This window comes from Ctenopharyngodon idella, chromosome 10, assembly GCF_019924925.1.
Source record: "Ctenopharyngodon idella isolate HZGC_01 chromosome 10, HZGC01, whole genome shotgun sequence".
Lineage (NCBI taxonomy): Eukaryota > Metazoa > Chordata > Actinopteri > Cypriniformes > Xenocyprididae > Ctenopharyngodon > Ctenopharyngodon idella.
Genome location: NC_067229.1, coordinates 38126876 through 38146545, shown reverse-complemented (window position 1 = coordinate 38146545; position 19670 = coordinate 38126876). Strand labels below are relative to the sequence as shown.

Here is a 19670-nt window from a genome sequence, read left to right as displayed (position 1 = left end):
AAACAACATTGAACTCCACTGACTTTCATTGTATGGATCAAAACACTCAGATTTTCCACAAAGGTTTGAAATAACATGAGGGTGAGTAAATGATATAAAATAATAATTTTGTGGGTAAACTATTCCTTTAAAAGAGGTGATTGTAAAAATCACCAACTTAAAATGCTACTGTAAAAACCTGTTAATTGGTTAACTGTAAATTATATTACTATACAAAGTCAAAAACTGTAAATGGTTTAACATCACATGCATTTTTACTTAAATTACTGTAAAATTTGTGGTTTTGCAAGTAAATATATGAATTATTGTATAAAACAGCAAAAGGACATTCCAGAAGTCCCTGCATGACACACCACATATGATTATAATTTGTATAAATAATTTGGTTTGTTTATGCGTTGGGGTGTTTTGTTGAATTTTGTGTTAATGATTGTTACATAATTTTAGTGTTGTGTGCTGCCCTGATGGTGTTTTATCTTTGTGTGTATGAGCCTGTGCACCATCTATATACGAGTATTGGTCATGTGTTATGTACAGACCACTTATGATGAACTGATTCATTATGTGGTTTTTATAGTTTACCACCTGCATTATTATGATGTATTATTATGAACCAGTACATTTAAAGTTAAACAGTAGATGGTTATATTAACATTATACCACATAATTAAATATATGATTATAAGCTGTAAAATATACAAGCACATATAGTATGCCATATCATAATACCTGAAACCTTGTCACCATATTTTTAAAGTGACTTTCTGGCAAGCACAGCTGCATTTTTATTTTTTAAATTATAAATTTAATAGGATATTTTTTCTACAGTGCAAGGCAGATTATTTAGAAACAATCTGCAATTCTGTCTGATGATAGAGGTGCAGAAATAATATACTCCCCTAAGCAGCAGTTGGCAATAAGCAAAAGGTAAAGTGCTTTTCACGTGCAACTTAATAGGCCTCTAAGAGTCTATTCACGAAAAGAAATCCCACACTGTCAAAACAAAACCACTGAAAATCACTGTTTTCTGCCCAGACTACATTTTAAAATACATAGCTGACCCCTGTAACTCTCCAAACACACTGAGTGCGTGTAAGGTGTGTATGCTTTTGGAAACATCAGAAGTCCTGACTCCTAAAACCCCTTCAAAACAAAGCAGTCTATGAACAGACTAATGAGCTCACCTCCTTAAAAAAAAAAAAAAAGAAAACATAAGACCCCGGAGCCAATTTCATTAAGCTCATGCTTCAGGACAGACATAAGCGCTTTAGTTATAGTGATGTGACAAAAATGAGAAGACCTGAAAACAATTAGTATGCTAATGGAACAAATTCAAACTCCTTGAATTCACGTTGCATGCCCCAGGAAAATAATGACTGTCTGTGGTAGATATTCTGCCCTTGTTGAGACAACCGTGGCAAAATAGTGTCACTCATACTGAATATGAACAGAGATATAGCTGTTGTGAGATGTATGGCATTGCTGTGTAGATTCCGGTGATCTGAGAAGGTGATCTGAGCGGGTGTTTACTGTGTTGCCATGCAGTTGCTAGGGTGTTCTGGGTAGTTGTTTAGTAGTCTCAGTGTCAGACATCACGCCCATGGACTGTTACCTAAATGTCTGATGCATATGGCACAAAAAATTGGAAACACTTCAGGAGTTTTAAAGTCGTCATCTGATTGAATGAATCCTTCAGGATTTAATGGACTTTAACTGTCCGCCCCTTCATGGAAGAAGAAAGCTGTTGTGTGTACAACTGTGACAATTAGTGCTTATCAGAAAATAAACACTGGATTTTTAAAGGTATGTGAAAAAAGTATGGCATAGACTCTTTAAAATGCATCCGTTAGATTTACACTCCAGTCTGTTATTGTAGGGACATTTGTTGTTACATTTTCACACCCCGCTGAACAAAGCAAATTGTGATTGGTTGCTTTACATGTCAGTCAGACAGCCTATGTGCAGTCCTTGTCCAATGACAGCTGCTATAGAGTCCAGTTCTTCTACCATCAGTCTAAAGGTCTGGCAATGCAAGAATAGTTGTTTAGTGGACTAAAGGTTCAGTGAAAATTTTCATGTCCAAAAATTTCATTAGGAATCCACATGATTGGGAATTTCGCTTGAGGTTGAAAAATTTTCCCAAGATTTTGCTACGCGCTGATGTTGGTCAAGCGGATTCACCACGCTGACCAACAGAAAGCCGCATTGTTTGAAAGTGATTTTTATAAAGCTGAAATGAAAGTATTAATATTAGATGAATATATTAGATGAAAAACTTAATGAAAAAAAAAAAAGTTTAAATTTCGTACTAAGATTATGAAAACTAAAAGTTGAAATAATAATACATTTAAGCTAAATACAAAGCAACATATCAAAAACACTAAAACGAAACAAAATTAAAAATAAAAGGTAATTCAAAATATTATTAAATACTATAATAGTATATAAATAATACTAAAATAACGGTGCTGCTGTGTGAAATTTCTACACTATTGACAATAGACCAATGGACCATTTTTGCTAATGCGGCCATACTTTAAGTCACACTTATAGTGACAATGTTTAATTTGGGGGGTAAAAAAGTATGAGCGGTAAAAATTGTGACACTTGTCCAAGGAAACAATGCTAAAAGTACATATATTTCTTCCTGTTGGCAGCTGGGTTAAATTATTTGGATACAGATTTAATAGTAACCAATTTCACAATTAATTAATGCATTTAGGTCTTCCCACAACTCTTCTTTTCCTTTTTTTTTTAGTTCTTTCCTTCGCCTTCCACCTCCTCCCCTCCTCTTTTCTTTCTTTTCGAGGTAATTGCCTGATCTCTAATTCCACCCAAGGCTCATCTCCCAGACAATCAAGCCTGGTCCTTTACTCCGACCTGGGCACACACAGAGCCCTGACTCTGAAGTAATCATTTCACCAGGGAGGAGAGATAACCAAACAATCACCATTAACCCTGAGCCTCTGCTGTCTCTCACTACTTTTCTGAGATGCTCTCTCTCAGGAAGAAAAGAGCTCTCCAATCACACCGATTCTGCTAATAAATATCATGCCTCCCCCCTGCCAAACTCTGCTCATTAAAACCACAGATGTTTGCTCGCCTCCTCGACTAGCGGATAGCTAATATCTCAACTGGAAGGTACGTGTCCTTTCTGGTTGTTATGTTATTCAATAACGGGGCTTGAGGATCAATATCATGCCATCCGACTGTCAAGCTTTTGAGACGACCGTCTTATGCAGCGGTACAATTAGTGCTGTGTTAACGCAGCTTTTCAGTAGGAGGACTGAGGCTGAAAACAGGCGGCGGGTGTACAAGCTGATTCACAATGTTTAGCCCTGCAGTGATTCAGTGAGAATAATGGAGCTGCATTTCTCACTCACCTCTTGGCATAAAAGTCTCATACTCACTCTCTCCGAGCCACGAGGGGACAGCAAGGCTAGAATATACATGCAGGGAAAGTCGATAGTAATTTAATCAACAAGTTTGGCTGTTGAATAGAGTGCATCAAGACTGAGAGCTTCTATTAGTCTCATGTAGACAGACCTTTGACCACTGACAAAATCTGGTCCTCATCTTATTCTGGACAAGAACTGCTCACTTAGACAGGAAAGAGTCATCTGGTCAACATGTAAAACAGTCAACCACAATTTAGAGATGGATAATACAAAAATATGATGTAACCCTGAGAGCAAATGGTAATATATAGTTGTGATCAAGGGTATCTTGTTTATTTGATACTAATAAATTCAGCCAATCAGATTGAAGCTTAGTGTTTTTTGAATTCTTTAGCCAATTTTTGTTTGTAATATGCATCAAATGATCTATGAATATGTACCATCTAAGGCTAAAAATGCGGTCATACTATACTTTGTTTTCCATTCACTTCTATATGTTAAGTACACGACTGCAGAAAATGCAAGCATATGAGCATAAGTTTTCATCTGTTGCTTCATTATACCAAAGTTCAAGTTTGGTGAACTCTCAACCTGTGAATTCATATAAATTATTTTTAAATATATTAAAAATATATTAGTAAATGTAAATATATATTATTTCAATAAAAAAACATTATCTAATATTATTATTGTTATTATGAATATAATATTAAATGAGTTAAAATATTTAAAATATATTAAATAATATATTAAAATACAGTATTTACATATTAAAATATTTAATATCATTAGTATTATATTTATTATTATACATTTAATATTAAATTATAAATTAAATTATTAAAAATATTTAAAATATTTAAAAATATAAGAATAAATTAAAAATACAGTATGTTAAATTTAAAATAAATGAAAAAAATATTCTTAAAATTATATTTCCTATTAAAAGTATAATATAATATTAAATAATAATAAAATAATTGTACATTTAAAATAATTATTCATAATATTAATAAATATTATTATTAAAAAAAAATAATACTATAACAAAATATTATATTATTAAATATTATTAAAAGGATCCTGAGTATGCATGCATACATTGAATAGTGTGACCGCACCATAAGCCTTCTACAGAAACACTGTCTGCTTATTTTAGTTCCTCAAAATTGATGCAGAAATGTCTGCTTGCATTTTTGTTTTTCCTCAGGATTAACTTGTACCTCATTCAATCCTGAGGTGTGACAGATCTACACGCTGAAGCTGTAAGCTAATTTTCTGTGGAGCGTCCCTGGCGTGAACGGGGAGACTTGGAAAGGACGGGCTGTCATGGTGACGGTCTACTGAGGCCGTAGCATTAGCACAACTGACAGACTGAAGAGGCCAAGAGGATAGTTGAAGTGTAAGTGTTTACTTTTGTGTGTGTGCATATAATAGGACCTGGAAGGCCTGATAAGGCAGGTTGTTACCAGAAGTGTGACACAAACTGTACCTGCCATACAGACTGTGTACGATTATTAACTGCTAATGCAAGAACTGGTAGATCTTTTACCCACCCCCACACACACACACACACACACACACACACACACACTAACAACCCCACACAGACATCTTTCAAAAGATCTATGTAACAATAAACATCATCAAAATATCAGCAGCGATCATTCTGAATGACATATTTACCACAAAACAAACATCACAGATAAAATAAAAAGACGAACATCACATAAATTGATTTAATTTGCTTCAACCATATTTAGAGAAAATAAATGTGATTTCACTGCACAAATGGCTTTCTTCAAAGGGAGGTTCTGTTTGAAGACCCACCAGTCTGTTATTCAGACCCTCTGAAGAATTTCATGCGGATGTCATAACGGTGTCGGAACATTGGCACAGACGTAATGTTCCTGAGTACGGATGAACCACAACAACAACCACCACGACGACGACGACGACAACAACAACAACAAAATAACGGGGGGGAAAAAAAGACATTCAAAATAAAGATCACAAACTTGCCAGGTAGTTTGCTGCGGTCACCCCCGGGTATGTTAGATCAAACCGGGTAACCAGCGCAGGCTGCAGGTGAGAAAACACAAAAGAGCGTCACCAGCAAGTCGGCTGCACTCAGGGAGGGAAGAGAGAGGCTGAAGAGACAAGATGAGAGATGAAGAAGACACAGAAATACCGCATGAACCATGAGAAGAAGAAAGAAAATAAGATGGTAGGATGAGGCTTTGATTTAAAGGTTATTTTGGCTCTGACCTCCTAAGACAACCTTCCGACCCTCGCTACACACCACTGGTAAAAGCAATCTGAGAGGCTGTTCACACAGAGTGTGCTTGCTTTCAAAAACAGCTGGACGAAGAGAAAAATGAAACAGAATGCATGGAGATGCTTTTTTAAAAGTTGAACTGCATTTAACTTGACACACCACCTTTAAAATGCAATGCTCATAGCACAAGCTGCTGAAAAACCAGCAAGTTGCAAATAAAGACGTCTGTCTGATGCATGTGTACGTAAATCAGCTGTTTAAATAATAGCTCAGATGGAACATAAGAACACATCTTGTGTGTGACAGTGCTTTCACCTGGCCCTGTGGAGAAGGAAGTGAGAGGAATAGGTCAGTGAATTTTTTTTTTTTTTTTTTGTCCTACTACTGACAAGTAACATCCTGCACCTGAGTGTATTCAACTCAACAAGAGTTTGCTCTGAGAAATCATGCCGGTAGACAGAGGTTGTTATGTGACTGGGGGAGAAATGGCTGTTGGCAAAACAGAAAGATTGAGGTCTTAAAAAACTGTCTGCACAAGAGATGACAGTGCAGAATCCTGATGAGCCTAATGCTTCAGACAGGTCTATACACTCCGGAATAAAATCATACACTCTCTAAGATCAAATAAAAGCACAGTGCTTTTGAATCATCTGCAGACAATCAGATGAAGCACAGACTGTTAATGTCTCTCTGGCAGAGAGCGTGACTCCAGAAGGGCCATATCTGATCACAGAAAAACAGCAACAAAAGCTTTCAATTGTAGAATAAAGAAATGTGTTCTGTATCTGGCATTTTTCATGAAAACAATACACTTAAAAAAAGGCATAAAGAAGCACAAATCAAACAAAAACAAATGTTTTTTTTTTGTTATTTATTTGCAAGAACAGTAAAAATATTACAATAAACACACACTGCCGTTCAAAAGTTTGGGGTCAGTAAGAATTTATATACACACACACACACACACATATATATATATATATATATATATATATATATATATATATATATATATCAGGATCCTTCAGAAATTTTAAAATGTACTTTATTCCTGTGATGTCAAAGCAGAATTTTCATGCATTCTCCATGCATTTCTGAAGGATCATTTGACAGTGAAAACTGGAGAAATGGCTGCTGAAAATTCAGCTTTGACATCACAGGAATAAAGTACATTTTAAAATATATTATAACAGGAAGCATTTATAATAAATTGTAATAATATCTCACAATATTACTGTTTTTACTGTATTTTTAATCAAATAAATGCAGCCTTGTTAAGGATTATATATACTTACACAGACTTATCTAAACATTTATTATATTATGACCCCAATATTTGAACCGTAGTGTAATATTCAGCTCTGCTCCAAATTTTCTTCCCTATACACACAATTTCAAAATAAATAAATAAACAAACAAATAAATAAATAAATCTGTGATCATACTAGGATTTTAAAGTGCATCATCTGAAACAGATTCGTTACCCAAGTTTAATATATGTTACTACTTATTTCTAATGATTTTGCTCTGACAAATATACCACAAAATAAGATACACTACCTATTTTAATATCATTCATGACTAATCAGAGAATACTGATGCCTTACTGCCAGAGTCAAACAGGGCTATAATGCACCTTGTTTTTAAACTAGCAACTGAGCCCCATCTAGTGTTGAGAAGTCATTTTACAACATTACATGTGATTACAACCTCTTATGCTTTCACAACTTAAAGATCCTCTCCAAAAATGACTTTATAATAATTTTTATCAAATATTTGTCACAGCATGTTGCTACCACTATAATGAACACTAACCCATAACCTAAAGCACTGCACTCTTCTAATAATGTCTGCATTACAAGTCAAACTGTTTTCAACAAATATATTTAAAAAAACAAGAATAATTTCTTTAGATATATTCTTTAGATACTATATGAATGAGGAATGAAAACATGACATGGAAAACTGAACACTCATAAAGAGGCAACCAGACCAACACAGACACACAAATGAAAAAGAGAGAGGAGGAGAAAGATGCCAAAGTGAAGAGGAATGTCGTGTCACTCATTGGATGGTCATATTATGAGAAAGGGTGACTTACCTTAAGCGGTGAAATGTGAGAGTGGGAAACGTAGCCGTGCACATTCTCGATTTCTGAGAGGTTCTTCTCCGACACGTGCACCAGCTCCGGAGCTCGAACTTCATTGGTGAGCCGCGGGAAGTTGTGTTCCGGAGGAGGGGAATCATCATCCTGATACCGGTACTGTATACAGGAAAAGAAAGAAGAAGAGATGGGGAAACAGAAGAAAGCAGAGAAAATTAAATGAGAAAAGGCAAAAAAGGAAGTCCACAATCCGCTGCCGAGCACAATGCAACAACGTAAAACATGACCTTCAGACAATGAGGTTAGTGCCCTGTGAGATGAACAAGCCAAGAAACTCCCATAATTCATTATTTTAAAGAATTAAAGGGATAGTTAACCCAAAAAATGAAAATTATCCCTTGATTTACTCACCCTCAAGCCATCCTAGGTGTATATGACTATCTTCTTTCAGACAAACACAATCTGAGATATATTTAAAAATATTCTGACTCTTCTAAGCTTTATAATGGTAGGGAATGGGGGCGTTTTTGAAGCCCCCAAAAATACATCCATCAGTCATGAAAATAATCCGTACGGCTCCAGGGGGTTAGTAAAGGCCTTCTGAAGTGAAGCGATGGGTTTTTGTAAGAAAAATATCCAAATTTAAAACTTTATTAACTATAATAACTAGCTTCCGGCAGACTAGTATAAACATTTTTTTTTTTTAAGATGGATGGATGCATTTTTTTGGGCTTCAAAATTGCACCCCCATTCACTACCATTTTAAAGCTAAGTTGGAAGAGCCAGGATATTTTTAAATATATCTCCGATTGTGCTCATCTGAAAGAAGATAGTCATATACACCTAGGATGGCTTGAGGGTGAGTAAATCATGGGACAATTTTTTTTATTTTTTTGGGTGAACTAACCCTTTAAGAATGACTGAAATCATGATGCATGATGAAGATTAATATGTTTTCTGTAACCGCATGCACATGTGATAACAATATAAAGCAAAGCACTGGTGCTGACATGCTCCAACCTAGAGAGAGAAGTTCTAAATAGTTTGCTCTGCATGCGGTGTAAGCAGGATGCTCATCTGTTTTCGCTGAGCTGAAAACAACAGTGAAAATGTGTAAAATGAAGACATAACAAAGCGCAGCACATCAGTTCTTGACAAACAGTGAGGATTTGGTACGGCGCGGCCCCTGTCTTTCTGTCTCACCCAGGGGGAGCTCATCAGGGCTGGATTCACACATGCTGGAGAGTGGCTTTGGTGCTGGGAGCCCTGTACCGCTGGAGGCCTATTCTGTAAGCACACACACACACAGGAGCCCAACTGTGACCAACCAATCACAGTCACTTAAGCTGAATCATTTGAATAACTGTACATAATCTAGAGTTCAAAAGTTTGGGGTTGGTAGTTAACGCTTTTTAAACAAGTATGCATTTATTTGATCAGAAATACAGTAAAAATAGTAATATCCACTGATCTAATATCACAAGATATTACAATTTAACATGGGTGTTTTCTATTTTTATATAATTTAAAAATTTTGTTTATTTCTGATGGCAAAATTCAATTTTCAGCAGCCATTATTCCAGTCTTCAGTGTCACATGATCCTCCAGAAATCATTCTGATATGCTGATTTGGTGCTCAAGAAACTCTTATTATTACAATTTCTATAATAAATTCTTAAAAAATTTCTTATTATCATCAATGTTGAAAACAGTTGTGCTGCTAAGTTCAAAAGAAACAGAAATTTGAAACAGAAATCTTTTGTAACATTATAAATGTCTTCATTGTCACTTTTGACCAATTTAATGCATCTTTGCTGAACAAAAACAAGCAAACAACAACAACAACAAAAAAGTCTTATCTGACCCCAAACATTTGAATGGTAGTGTAGGCCATTCACCAGCCACACAAAATGAACATAATAATAAGGGAAGAAGCCTTGACCAACAAAAATGTACAACCTGACACGCACACACACAGAAACACACAGAGACTGAACGAATTGCAATTTACAATCCATTTTATGTTTGAAAGCCAACAATCTTGCCTTAATGTGAATAGTAAATGAGATACTTTTCAAACTCAAATATACTATTTATAATTTATAATTGTTCTACAGAGGGAGGAATAATTCCTCAATAATTAAAACAAAACAAAATCTTCAAAAGTGCTTTTTAAAAATAAAACAAAATCTCCTTCTGAGGGCAAAAGGCAATCATTGTCACAAAGTGTCGCTCGCTGCAAACAAAAAATAAATAATACAATTTAATTAATTAATTAATTAATGACTTTGTGAGTGGAGCCTTCATTCCTGTAGCTCGAACAGTAGATGGTGCTAACATTCCCAGGGAATGCATGCAACTGTTAAAATATTTATCTTGAATACAGTGTGTAAGTCCCTTTGGATAAAGGCGTCTGCCAAATGCACTAATGTAATGTAAAAAATGTAAATATATTAGTTACAAGTAGAGAGGCAGAAAGGAGCCATAATCACCACTTCTGCAATCAAAAAAGCTGAAATATCAGCATATCAGAGAATACATCATCACACTACGGAGTTGAAATTCTCTACATTTAGTGTAAAAAAAACTGAACATAATCATATTTCAGGAGTTCTGCATGAGCCCACCCGCAAAGAATATGAGAGCTTTAATTCTCTTTGATGACATGACTCCACACACTGCACAGAGTAATTATCCTACACCTTACTGACTAGCATTATGCACAGAGGTGGGCTGTGCTTTGAGTTACAGTACTTCTCATTATCCTAATCCTCAGAGAAACAGCGGGAATGTTGCAACATAGAAGTGTTTTAGAATCTTCTGTCGGTTTAGAACTTAAGTGGGAACATCCATCATCATCACTCAGTTTCAAAACCCAGTGATACACCTCGCAGCCTTAAGGCAGCATTTAAACTTTTTTTTTTTTTTTTTTTTACTTTTTAGCAACACATCTCTCAATTTTTTGATATACTCTCAGTTTATAGTTTCTAAAGTTGCTCAGTTGCTAGTTTTAAAAGATGCACACATGATGAGAAACGCACTTATGTCTTTCATTTTTTTGCTGGAAACTTTCAAGTGCAATTACACTACCAACCAAATACAGACACGGTTCCAGAATCAAATCACTGAGGGTGCTTCTGAAATTAGTGAGGATGCTGATTAGTGAGAAGTGCAGATGAAATGTGTAAGCAATGGCTCCACCATAACAAGAACAGCAATGTACAGTGAGACATTTAAGATTATTTAATCAAGTAATTAATTATAACAAGAACAGCAATGTACAGTGAGACATTTAAGATGATTTAATCAAGTAATTACTTTTACAAACAATTGAAATAGAATTTTTTTTAAAAATGACACAAAAATGTTTCTATTAATCTATTAATCAGCATTCACATTTTTGTCCATGCCTTGATGATCACTATGCAATCATTGCAATTTAGAGAGTGAATCCCGCATGTATAAGAAAGATGTCACTTTCGAAACTTTGCAGCTAGTAATTGCTTGTCAATCTTCTTAGTATTATGTCTATGCTCTTATAAGTGAAAAACAAAACTTTTAAATTGATTATAGGCTATATAGCATCAAAAGCGCCTCTTTATAATCACTAAAAAGCTATCACTCATCTCAGTTCATTGCAATCTCACAAAGTTCTGTTATAATCAATAAAGTTGTCTACAATACACAATGAATCTCTTATTTACATTGTGTCTACACTTTGTTTGTTAATGAGAGAATTTGCAATTCTTTTAGCATGCAGAACTCACTAAACAATAATGCCAGTGTTTTAAGTGGTGAGTGGATTCTGACTAAATTAAACACCTTTGATTGGCCACTGCGTTCAAGAGATCAACAAACATGTTTGTGATCGGCTACATTGCTCACCGCTGCAAAAACACATTGCAAATACAAACATTTGACGTTCTCCAGAGCGCAAGCAGAAATGCACTGGAGCATTTGTCAAATAAGTTTCGTCAATGATATATTACATTATCAACTGAGGGTGCTCTTGCTTTCAAACACCCCCATAGAACTGGGCCTGACCAAACACAACTTAATTCACCTCTGTTTCCATGAATGATACTGTAGGCCTAACTAGGCTAAGCAAGGTGACATACGCAACAAATGCCCCTTAAAACATTTTAACATGCTAATTCCTCAATAAATAATTATACTTGGTGTATAATTAATTATTGAGTATTATACTCACGTATACTCACGAAGAGAAATACAGACTGCAAATAGTCTACATTACCAACCAAACAAAAACACATATTCTTTCCATGACTGCTGTCGCGAGTCGCTCTCTCGCTGATATACAAGAGACTACACAAGCATCCTTGATGAATAAAAGTAATTTCTTTCAAAGAAAGAAAGAAAGAAATCTTATTAACCCTAAACTTTTGAACAGTAGAGTATTTTTCACAGAGATTGGTGCAATGCATTCTGAGATTGAAGTCTCTGCAAATGATACATGATATGCTGCTTTTGAATCTGACCAAAATTACATATATTACAATTATATTAATAACGCAGCCATGATGCCTTGAAATACTGCAAAGTGGATGTCTGAGAGGTCAAAGGTGAGGAGTATTGTAGGGTCACACAATATTCAATTCTAGGCACACTAAATCTGGGTTTCTGAGCTACAGACTGCCAGGCGGACCGTCAGCTGGCAGTCTAATAGCTGACATATGTGAGATCGTTCATCTGAGGGAAGAAGTCACAAAAGATCAGAATAACAGAATGAAAGATGTGCTAAGAATACACACATACCACAACCACATTCTTACTCGCTATGACCCCAAAGCAAGAATTCAGACATGAAAACCTTCAATTTGATATTCATATGAAAACTATTGATACAAAAAAGCAATTTCACCCAATATTTGTGGCAAAAGTGCATTAAATGATTAGCTTAGCAACATGCTAATGACATATTCTAACAACTTTGAGTTTGCTATGCATAACATTAGCATCGCTATCCATCCATATAACTGTATATTCATATAATGTTCTGTTTTAGATATGATGTACCCTAAGGTAGCTGCCTATGTACTTCCAAGTTAGATCACAAGGTTCTGGATCAGTCAAAGTTTAAGGACACTCACTATTTCCATTGTCATTGTGCTTCATGCAGCACACAAGCAGCGTGTTGAACTGCTGTGTTATTGTAGGTGAAGGCAGAGATAAATGAAGTTAATGTAAAATAATGACAGGTGGGTGAGAAAAGGTTGTCCCCAGGGTTCCCACAAGGTAGCAGGTCGTGCAACCTCCTCACCTTTCTTTAAAAGCTGCCATTGTCTCCCTCTCTCAAATGCCGTAAGCATCTCTTGTTGCCACTGACTTGTTCTTTCTACACTGTTATTACCTACAATTATCCAGCCCAGACTAATAGCAGCTCTCATACTCCATAACAGCGAATGGTAGGGAAATATCTTCAGTAAAAATGCACACTCACAGATTCTCTCTAGAAACACCAGCCTTGCTATATATAGGCTGTCTGTGACCTCTCAGAAACAGAAAGCTTCATGTTGACACTCAATTTGAAGGGTTTTCAAACTTTGAAAAATTACGGAAAGACCAGCATTGTGTTGTACTAGTCAACCAAACCAACTGCTAGTTATGCTAGTATAAGATGGTCTTTTAAGAAGGAACATATTTGCGCAAACTTTCTTCTCAGTATGATAAGTTACATCTTTTCAATGTCTGAAATGTTTTCAACTGGATTATCTATTTCGAATGGGTGTTTTGAGCTTTATTAATGGACTGTGATTTGGACAGGATTTTCACTCAAGAGGCCTCCTCCCCGACTCCAGACCTCTAAAGGACATTCATCATGCTGTTTGAAGATTACAGACTTTGCAGGCGAATAGCCTGGAATTTTTCGTAAAAGAAAACTGAGAAAATATTTGCCAGCCACAGCTAATCTGCCTGTTGTTGCAGACATAAGGAGAACGGAACAAGAAAAAAGTGATAAACAAAATGGAAAATAAAGATGCAAATCCTCTCTCTAGAGGCATGTCGGTGAATACACAAAGTGTTAGTGGGCTGCAGTGAGAGTGATGGGATTGAGCAGGTTTCATTAAAACCAAGGAAGAGCAGAGGGTGTATTTAACTGAACAACCATCACTACAACATATGCTTCTGTGTCCTTCCTGTCATTAATAATTTCCTCTTTTATCTGTAAAAACCAACAATAAATAATTAGTATTTTCTGGCAAGCTTTATAGCAATTCTTCAACAAAACCACACACAATGTTCACAAAATAAATTATATACTAGATTATATACTAGGGCTGTCTTGATTACGTAATTAAACTTGATTAATTGGGTTTTTGAAAAGTTCTCAAATCTATGGATGAGAGTTACCAAATAAAATATCCAGCATCCATAAGGTAATTAATTAAATCTCTCTTTGCTATTAAGTTAAGTGAACGTGTGAATACAGTACGTCACCATCTAAATATGTGAATTGTTCATCACGATTTCAAAATAAAAGTTCAGGTAACTGACACCCTATGCAAGTTCACCCATATAATTATTATTATAGTTATTACAAGTAATGATTTAAAATTAAAATTATGACTTGACTAATTTGCCTGATGTTCATGCATATTTTAATGCATATCTGTCATTCTTTCCGTATAAAAAAGGCTGATGTGCACATACACTATATTGCATTATGTATTTTAACAATACTGTTCAATAAAACCATACGATCACTTTTGACACCTTACTGATACAATTATTATTGCCCCATTGTTATTATATATGTTTTATGTTTAAAATAGAGATCACAATTCTCAGCAAAACAGTATTATTTAAAAAATTATAATAATTTGAATTAATTATAAAAAAATTAAAAAAAAAAGTAAAAAAAACTGTTTAAATGAATGATTCAATGACTCGCCCTTCAAGACTTCACTTGTTTCATTACTGGATGAATCAGTGTTTTTGAACAAATCTCCTGAATGAATGATTCAATGACAAATTTAAAGCATCAAGTTTCAAAAAGTGATTTACTCTATTTTGATCGCTACCACAGACATCAGTGTTTATATCCGAACTATAAACCTATAAATCTAAGTACTCCTGTGATCAGTTGAATTATTATAAGAAAGAAAAAATGATATTGTGTGGTTGAAAAGACTGTTCTGAATGTTTTGAAAATTTGAATGTTCACTGTGATCATATACTTTTCCAAGGTTTAATTGTAACATTCAGCATGGTTTCTGTTTAGCTTTTTTTTTCTGACTTGGTTTGTAACTCTGATTCCACGGTTTCCTTTTTGTTTCTATGGTTTCTCAGCATGATTTCGTTGTCATGGATACTCATTGTTTGACTGATTTGATTCACCTGTTCCTTGTTTAGTTGTTTGGTTTCTCTGTGTATATATAGCCCTCAGTTTGGGTTGTCGTTTGTCCTTTCTCGTTAATGCTTAGCTGGCTGTTATACTCATGTTTTCCATGCTCCTGTGCTTTTGCGTGTTTTTGTTTTGTCTATATTGGAAATAAACATTACTGCTGCAAATAGATCCTACCTCAACAACTTTCCTTTGTTGTAACCGCTCATGACATTAATAGACATAGCTGAATCATAGACATTTAGCAATAAGATTGCATGGGTGTTTGAATCGAGATTGTGATTTTTTTAATGATTAATTGTGCAGCTCTATCACGACAAAAAAAAAAAAATAAAAAAAAAAAAAACATTAAAAATCGGACTACTCGATTAGTTGCCTAAACAATCATCTGATTACTTGATCAATCCTGAGTTTTCCCATAGTGGCATAATTAGGACATACAAATATATTATAAGCCATTAAAGAAGCCCTCTTGAGAAGATCAACCAGCATTCCTACAACCACCTTTGGACTTCAAAAAGATCTGTAAGAAGGAAAAATTAATCTGACTTCTGTGTGTAATGCCCATCAGCATTTAACAGACCAATGATATTTTAATTGAATCTTGAAAGACAGTATTATTTCCATGGATTCTGAAACATCCGAGAAATATCAGCCATAGTACTGACAGCATAGAATGCCACATTTTGCCTCTGACAGCACCACTACAGTGACAATGAATGAGTCACACACTTCATTAATGATGCTTTAGTACTATACTCAACATATAACAGTCAGGTCACTGGTCACAGCTCAGCAAATGGACCATTACTATTTTGCTGAGGCTACTGACTCTAACCTAGTTTGTGGAGATCTGTAAATCAAAAGCATGAATATAGACAGTAGAACTTTTCACACTCAGTCTAAAACAAACAGATAAAATGGTCAAAGTCAAACCTGGTTCACTGGACTATTAAAAATGCATCAGGCTAGCATGCTAATTGCTATGGTCTGTGATGTGTAGTGTATTTGATGTGTTAAATGTGGTGATAAGCAGTCTCACACCCCACACACAAGTGTCAAATATAATACTATAACTAACATATCGCTTCTAATCGGACATATGCAGCGTGACAATGTGATAGACGACTGCTAGCATGGTCTACAGCAGAGAAGCTTGGAAATCTTCAAAATGTGCTAATATATTTGTATCAGGACAGATGTGTATGTTGGGGGAAGTGTATTAATGTATTTGTGAGGCTGTGGGTTTTCCAACACACTATTATGTTCACGTGCCACTGTGCTGAAGGCTGCTTCATCACTTCTTTCTCTCTCTCTCTCTCTGAGATGAGAGAAGATGGGAATATGAGGTGGCATGGCTGAAGGCTCTGTGCTGGATTGTGTGGAATCTCCTTGCGATTGTGTGCACTGACCCCTTTTCTGCGGCCTAATAAACCCTGAGTTTGTCATCGTCAGCTCACGGGGTTCATTCAGCCTGCAGAAGGAGGAAGGGTTAACAACAGTTGGCAAGATCCTTCCACTTCTACCTCGTTAGCTACTGAGAAAATTTCCAGTGGAGACTACAAGTTCCAGATAAGTCGGTAGTGAGCATTTTGAAGAGACAATTCACCCCTAAAAATGTAAATTTTTTAGTTCTAAAAGTCTTATAAATTCTGTCATCATTTACTCACCTTCAATTCTTCTGAAGCCTAATTTTCAGTAGCCATTTATTCCTCAAATAATGTGGTTTGGCCTTCAGGAGGCTTGGAATATAGCACATAAGTCACTTTTATATTACTTTTAAAGAGGTTGACAACCTCTGGTCCGAAACAGTGCAAGCTTTTTTCAAAACCTTCTTCAAAGTCACACAGGTTTTGAACGACATGAGGAAACGAGTTACTGCATACGCAAATCTGTAACTTTGCATCAAAAAACATTCCTTAAACTTTCTAAACACTCAGTTGAGGTCTGAATATTGGACTCATGAACAAACATACAACACATTAAAACGATGATTCTGCTCCTTTGAATTTCAAACCACAGTTGGGGATTTGGCTGTGAGCCAATCTAAATGTGTCCAGGAATGGGAACAGCTGGTTGATGGAGGGAAATAAGTATGTCATAAGGAGAGTACAGAAACATACATCTCATGATGGTATTTGCAGGACTCGGAATGCTTAGGGGACCTCAGATTTAAGCTAAACCCTTACACTAACACTTCTGGTCAAATATTAAATAATAATGCTCTTACGCTTACTGTAAAGATTTAAACAGCATAATTCTGGGTTAATTAAAGCAGCAAAGACATGCCACTGCTTACACTGCAAAAACTAATCCCTGTCCTTCCCCTCTCCATGTCTCTCTCACTTTCTCATTCAGGCAGAACGTGGATCAGGGGCTTTAAAACTTACTGTACATTCTGATTTGAGCTTCCATTCTGCCACAAAGGCAAAATCAAATAGCAAAATTGCTATACCCTGGCATTTTTTACATCAGCTATATTTAATACAGAAATTATTATTGCAATAAATATAAATATTACATGGCTAATATTTACTGTGGTATCATGAATAAAAATAATAACATTGTTTTAAATTGTTTTTGTTTTTTTGTTTTTTTTTAATTAATACCACTAATACTACTAATAATAAATTATTATTCATAGTTAAATAATTATACAAACACAATTATTATAAATGCAATGCAAGTCTACATCTTACAGACACGTCACGTGTAGTCTGTTTTGGTTTCATTTTCACTGTACTTGCTTTCTGTTTTGCCTGCCTGAGTTCCTAGTTCGTTTCCTTGGTTGTTAATTAGTTCCACACACCTGTTACTGTTCACTTTGATTACTCCTTGTCAGTATTTCAGCCCTAAAGCCCTGGGTATACTTTTTGTTTTTTTTGTTTTTTTACACGTATGCTATACATGCACAGTCGAACACACAGCCTTGGAAAGTATACTTCATTGAACTCGTACGCATACACAGGCAGGTCGACGCATGCACAGTTTTGAGCAATCTCTCACCATGAGTTACAACCCATGTAAACATCTTTGTATTCTTTCATGCTAGAGTTGTATAAATAAGGATACTTTCTAACCTCTTCACACAATCTCTCGTCTATGTAGGTCTCCATCATCGCTGTAGCTTGCATGTGTTCCGGTCTGTTCTGTTTATGCAGTTTTACTTTGACTACCTTGTGAATCGACACTAGGGCACGGTTGCCACCTTGTGGATAAACTAATTACTGCAAAAAAAAATTAAATGCGCATGTGCGACCTGCTCGTTTAAGTAAACACGGTTACAAAAATCCAGTGGTGCGCGTACTCTTCTGATGATGAAATTCGCATCATGCGCACGGTACGCTGACCCTCGCGTACACATAGAAAGTGAAGTATACTTTGGGCTTTAGTTCTTTCAGTTCCTACAACAAAAAATCGTGACAACAACAACAACAATAATAATTAGTAGTAGTAGTAGTAGTAGTAGTAGTAGTAGTAGTAGTTAGGGCTGGGTAAAAAATATCAATTTCTCGATTTTAATCGATTCTCATTTTTACAAACCGATATCGATTCTTAAATCCCAAGAATCAATTAGTCTAGTCTGTTTTCAGTTGATGAATGAACAGAACATATAGGGCTTGTGCTTTGTTACTTTTGATATGAAGCAAAGTCTCAGATTTCAAATGACATCCATCTTATTATGAGATTCAAAAAATAAATACCGTTTTGGCGCTGTTTAATGTGACGTGACAGATCGCTTTAGCGCCTCAGTTAAAGAGAAGAGGCAGCACGGAGCACATGTGAACATCCTCTCCTCCGCTTTAATACCAGTTACAGCGTGAAATAAACATGACTAAACATCTGAAGGTATGTTAAAATACACAGTACAACTTACCGAAATCCATATAATTTCTCTTTTAATAGCTCAATCAGTGTTTCAACCTCGGAAAGACGTCAATAAAACAGCTTGTAAACAATGTCACGTAACGTCACTTTTACCTCAGAAAAACATATATAGTGACCATAAACTCATTAGTCAGCTAGAAAAATGAACTCTAGAAAGCAGCATTCTGATATAGCTATGCACCGTTACATATTCATTATAATGTTCTTCAATATTTAATGCATGTTTGAATAAATCAGTTATGACAGCCATGATTTAAATGTTTATATTTCAAAAAAACGAATTGGAGAAGAAATATGATTATGTAATTCTAAACTTTATTTATTATAAAAAAAAACATAATTGAGTGTAATTTAAGTGTTTGTATGTTTATCTGAGTGGAGCTCACAGACACCAGGATGGATTAACTCAATGGTTTTAGTTCTCAGATTTGGCTCCCTTGTTCTGGAAACCAAAGTGTTTCTGTTTAGATGCCATATACAGCGTATCTTTAGGCATATTTGTACCTAGTAAGTTAATTTTAACCTTCAATATTATAGTAAAGTACCAACTGACTCCCATGTGTAGTTTACAGCATTAGTTGAGAGATATACTGATATACTACATCCAAAATAATCGATATCGAATCTAATCGAAAT

General features: G+C 35.3%; 1 protein-coding gene across 22 annotated transcripts in view; it reads right to left on the bottom strand.

Moving 5' to 3' along the window:
* The window catches only part of dlg2 (discs, large homolog 2 (Drosophila)), a 246565-nt gene that overhangs the window by 141030 nt on the left and 85865 nt on the right, over positions 1-19670 (bottom strand). For 14 of the 22 annotated variants that reach the window (XM_051909206.1, XM_051909209.1, XM_051909208.1 and 11 more), the window contains 3 exons: positions 8984-9067; positions 7778-7939; positions 5421-5480 (listed from right to left, as the gene is read on the bottom strand). In XM_051909206.1, the coding sequence (XP_051765166.1) occupies positions 5421-5480; positions 7778-7939; positions 8984-9067 (306 nt within the window). The remainder of the gene's footprint in view (positions 1-5420; positions 5481-7777; positions 7940-8983; positions 9068-19670) is intronic. The other 8 variants (XM_051909210.1, XM_051909232.1, XM_051909233.1 and 5 more) reach the window with 2 other exon arrangements.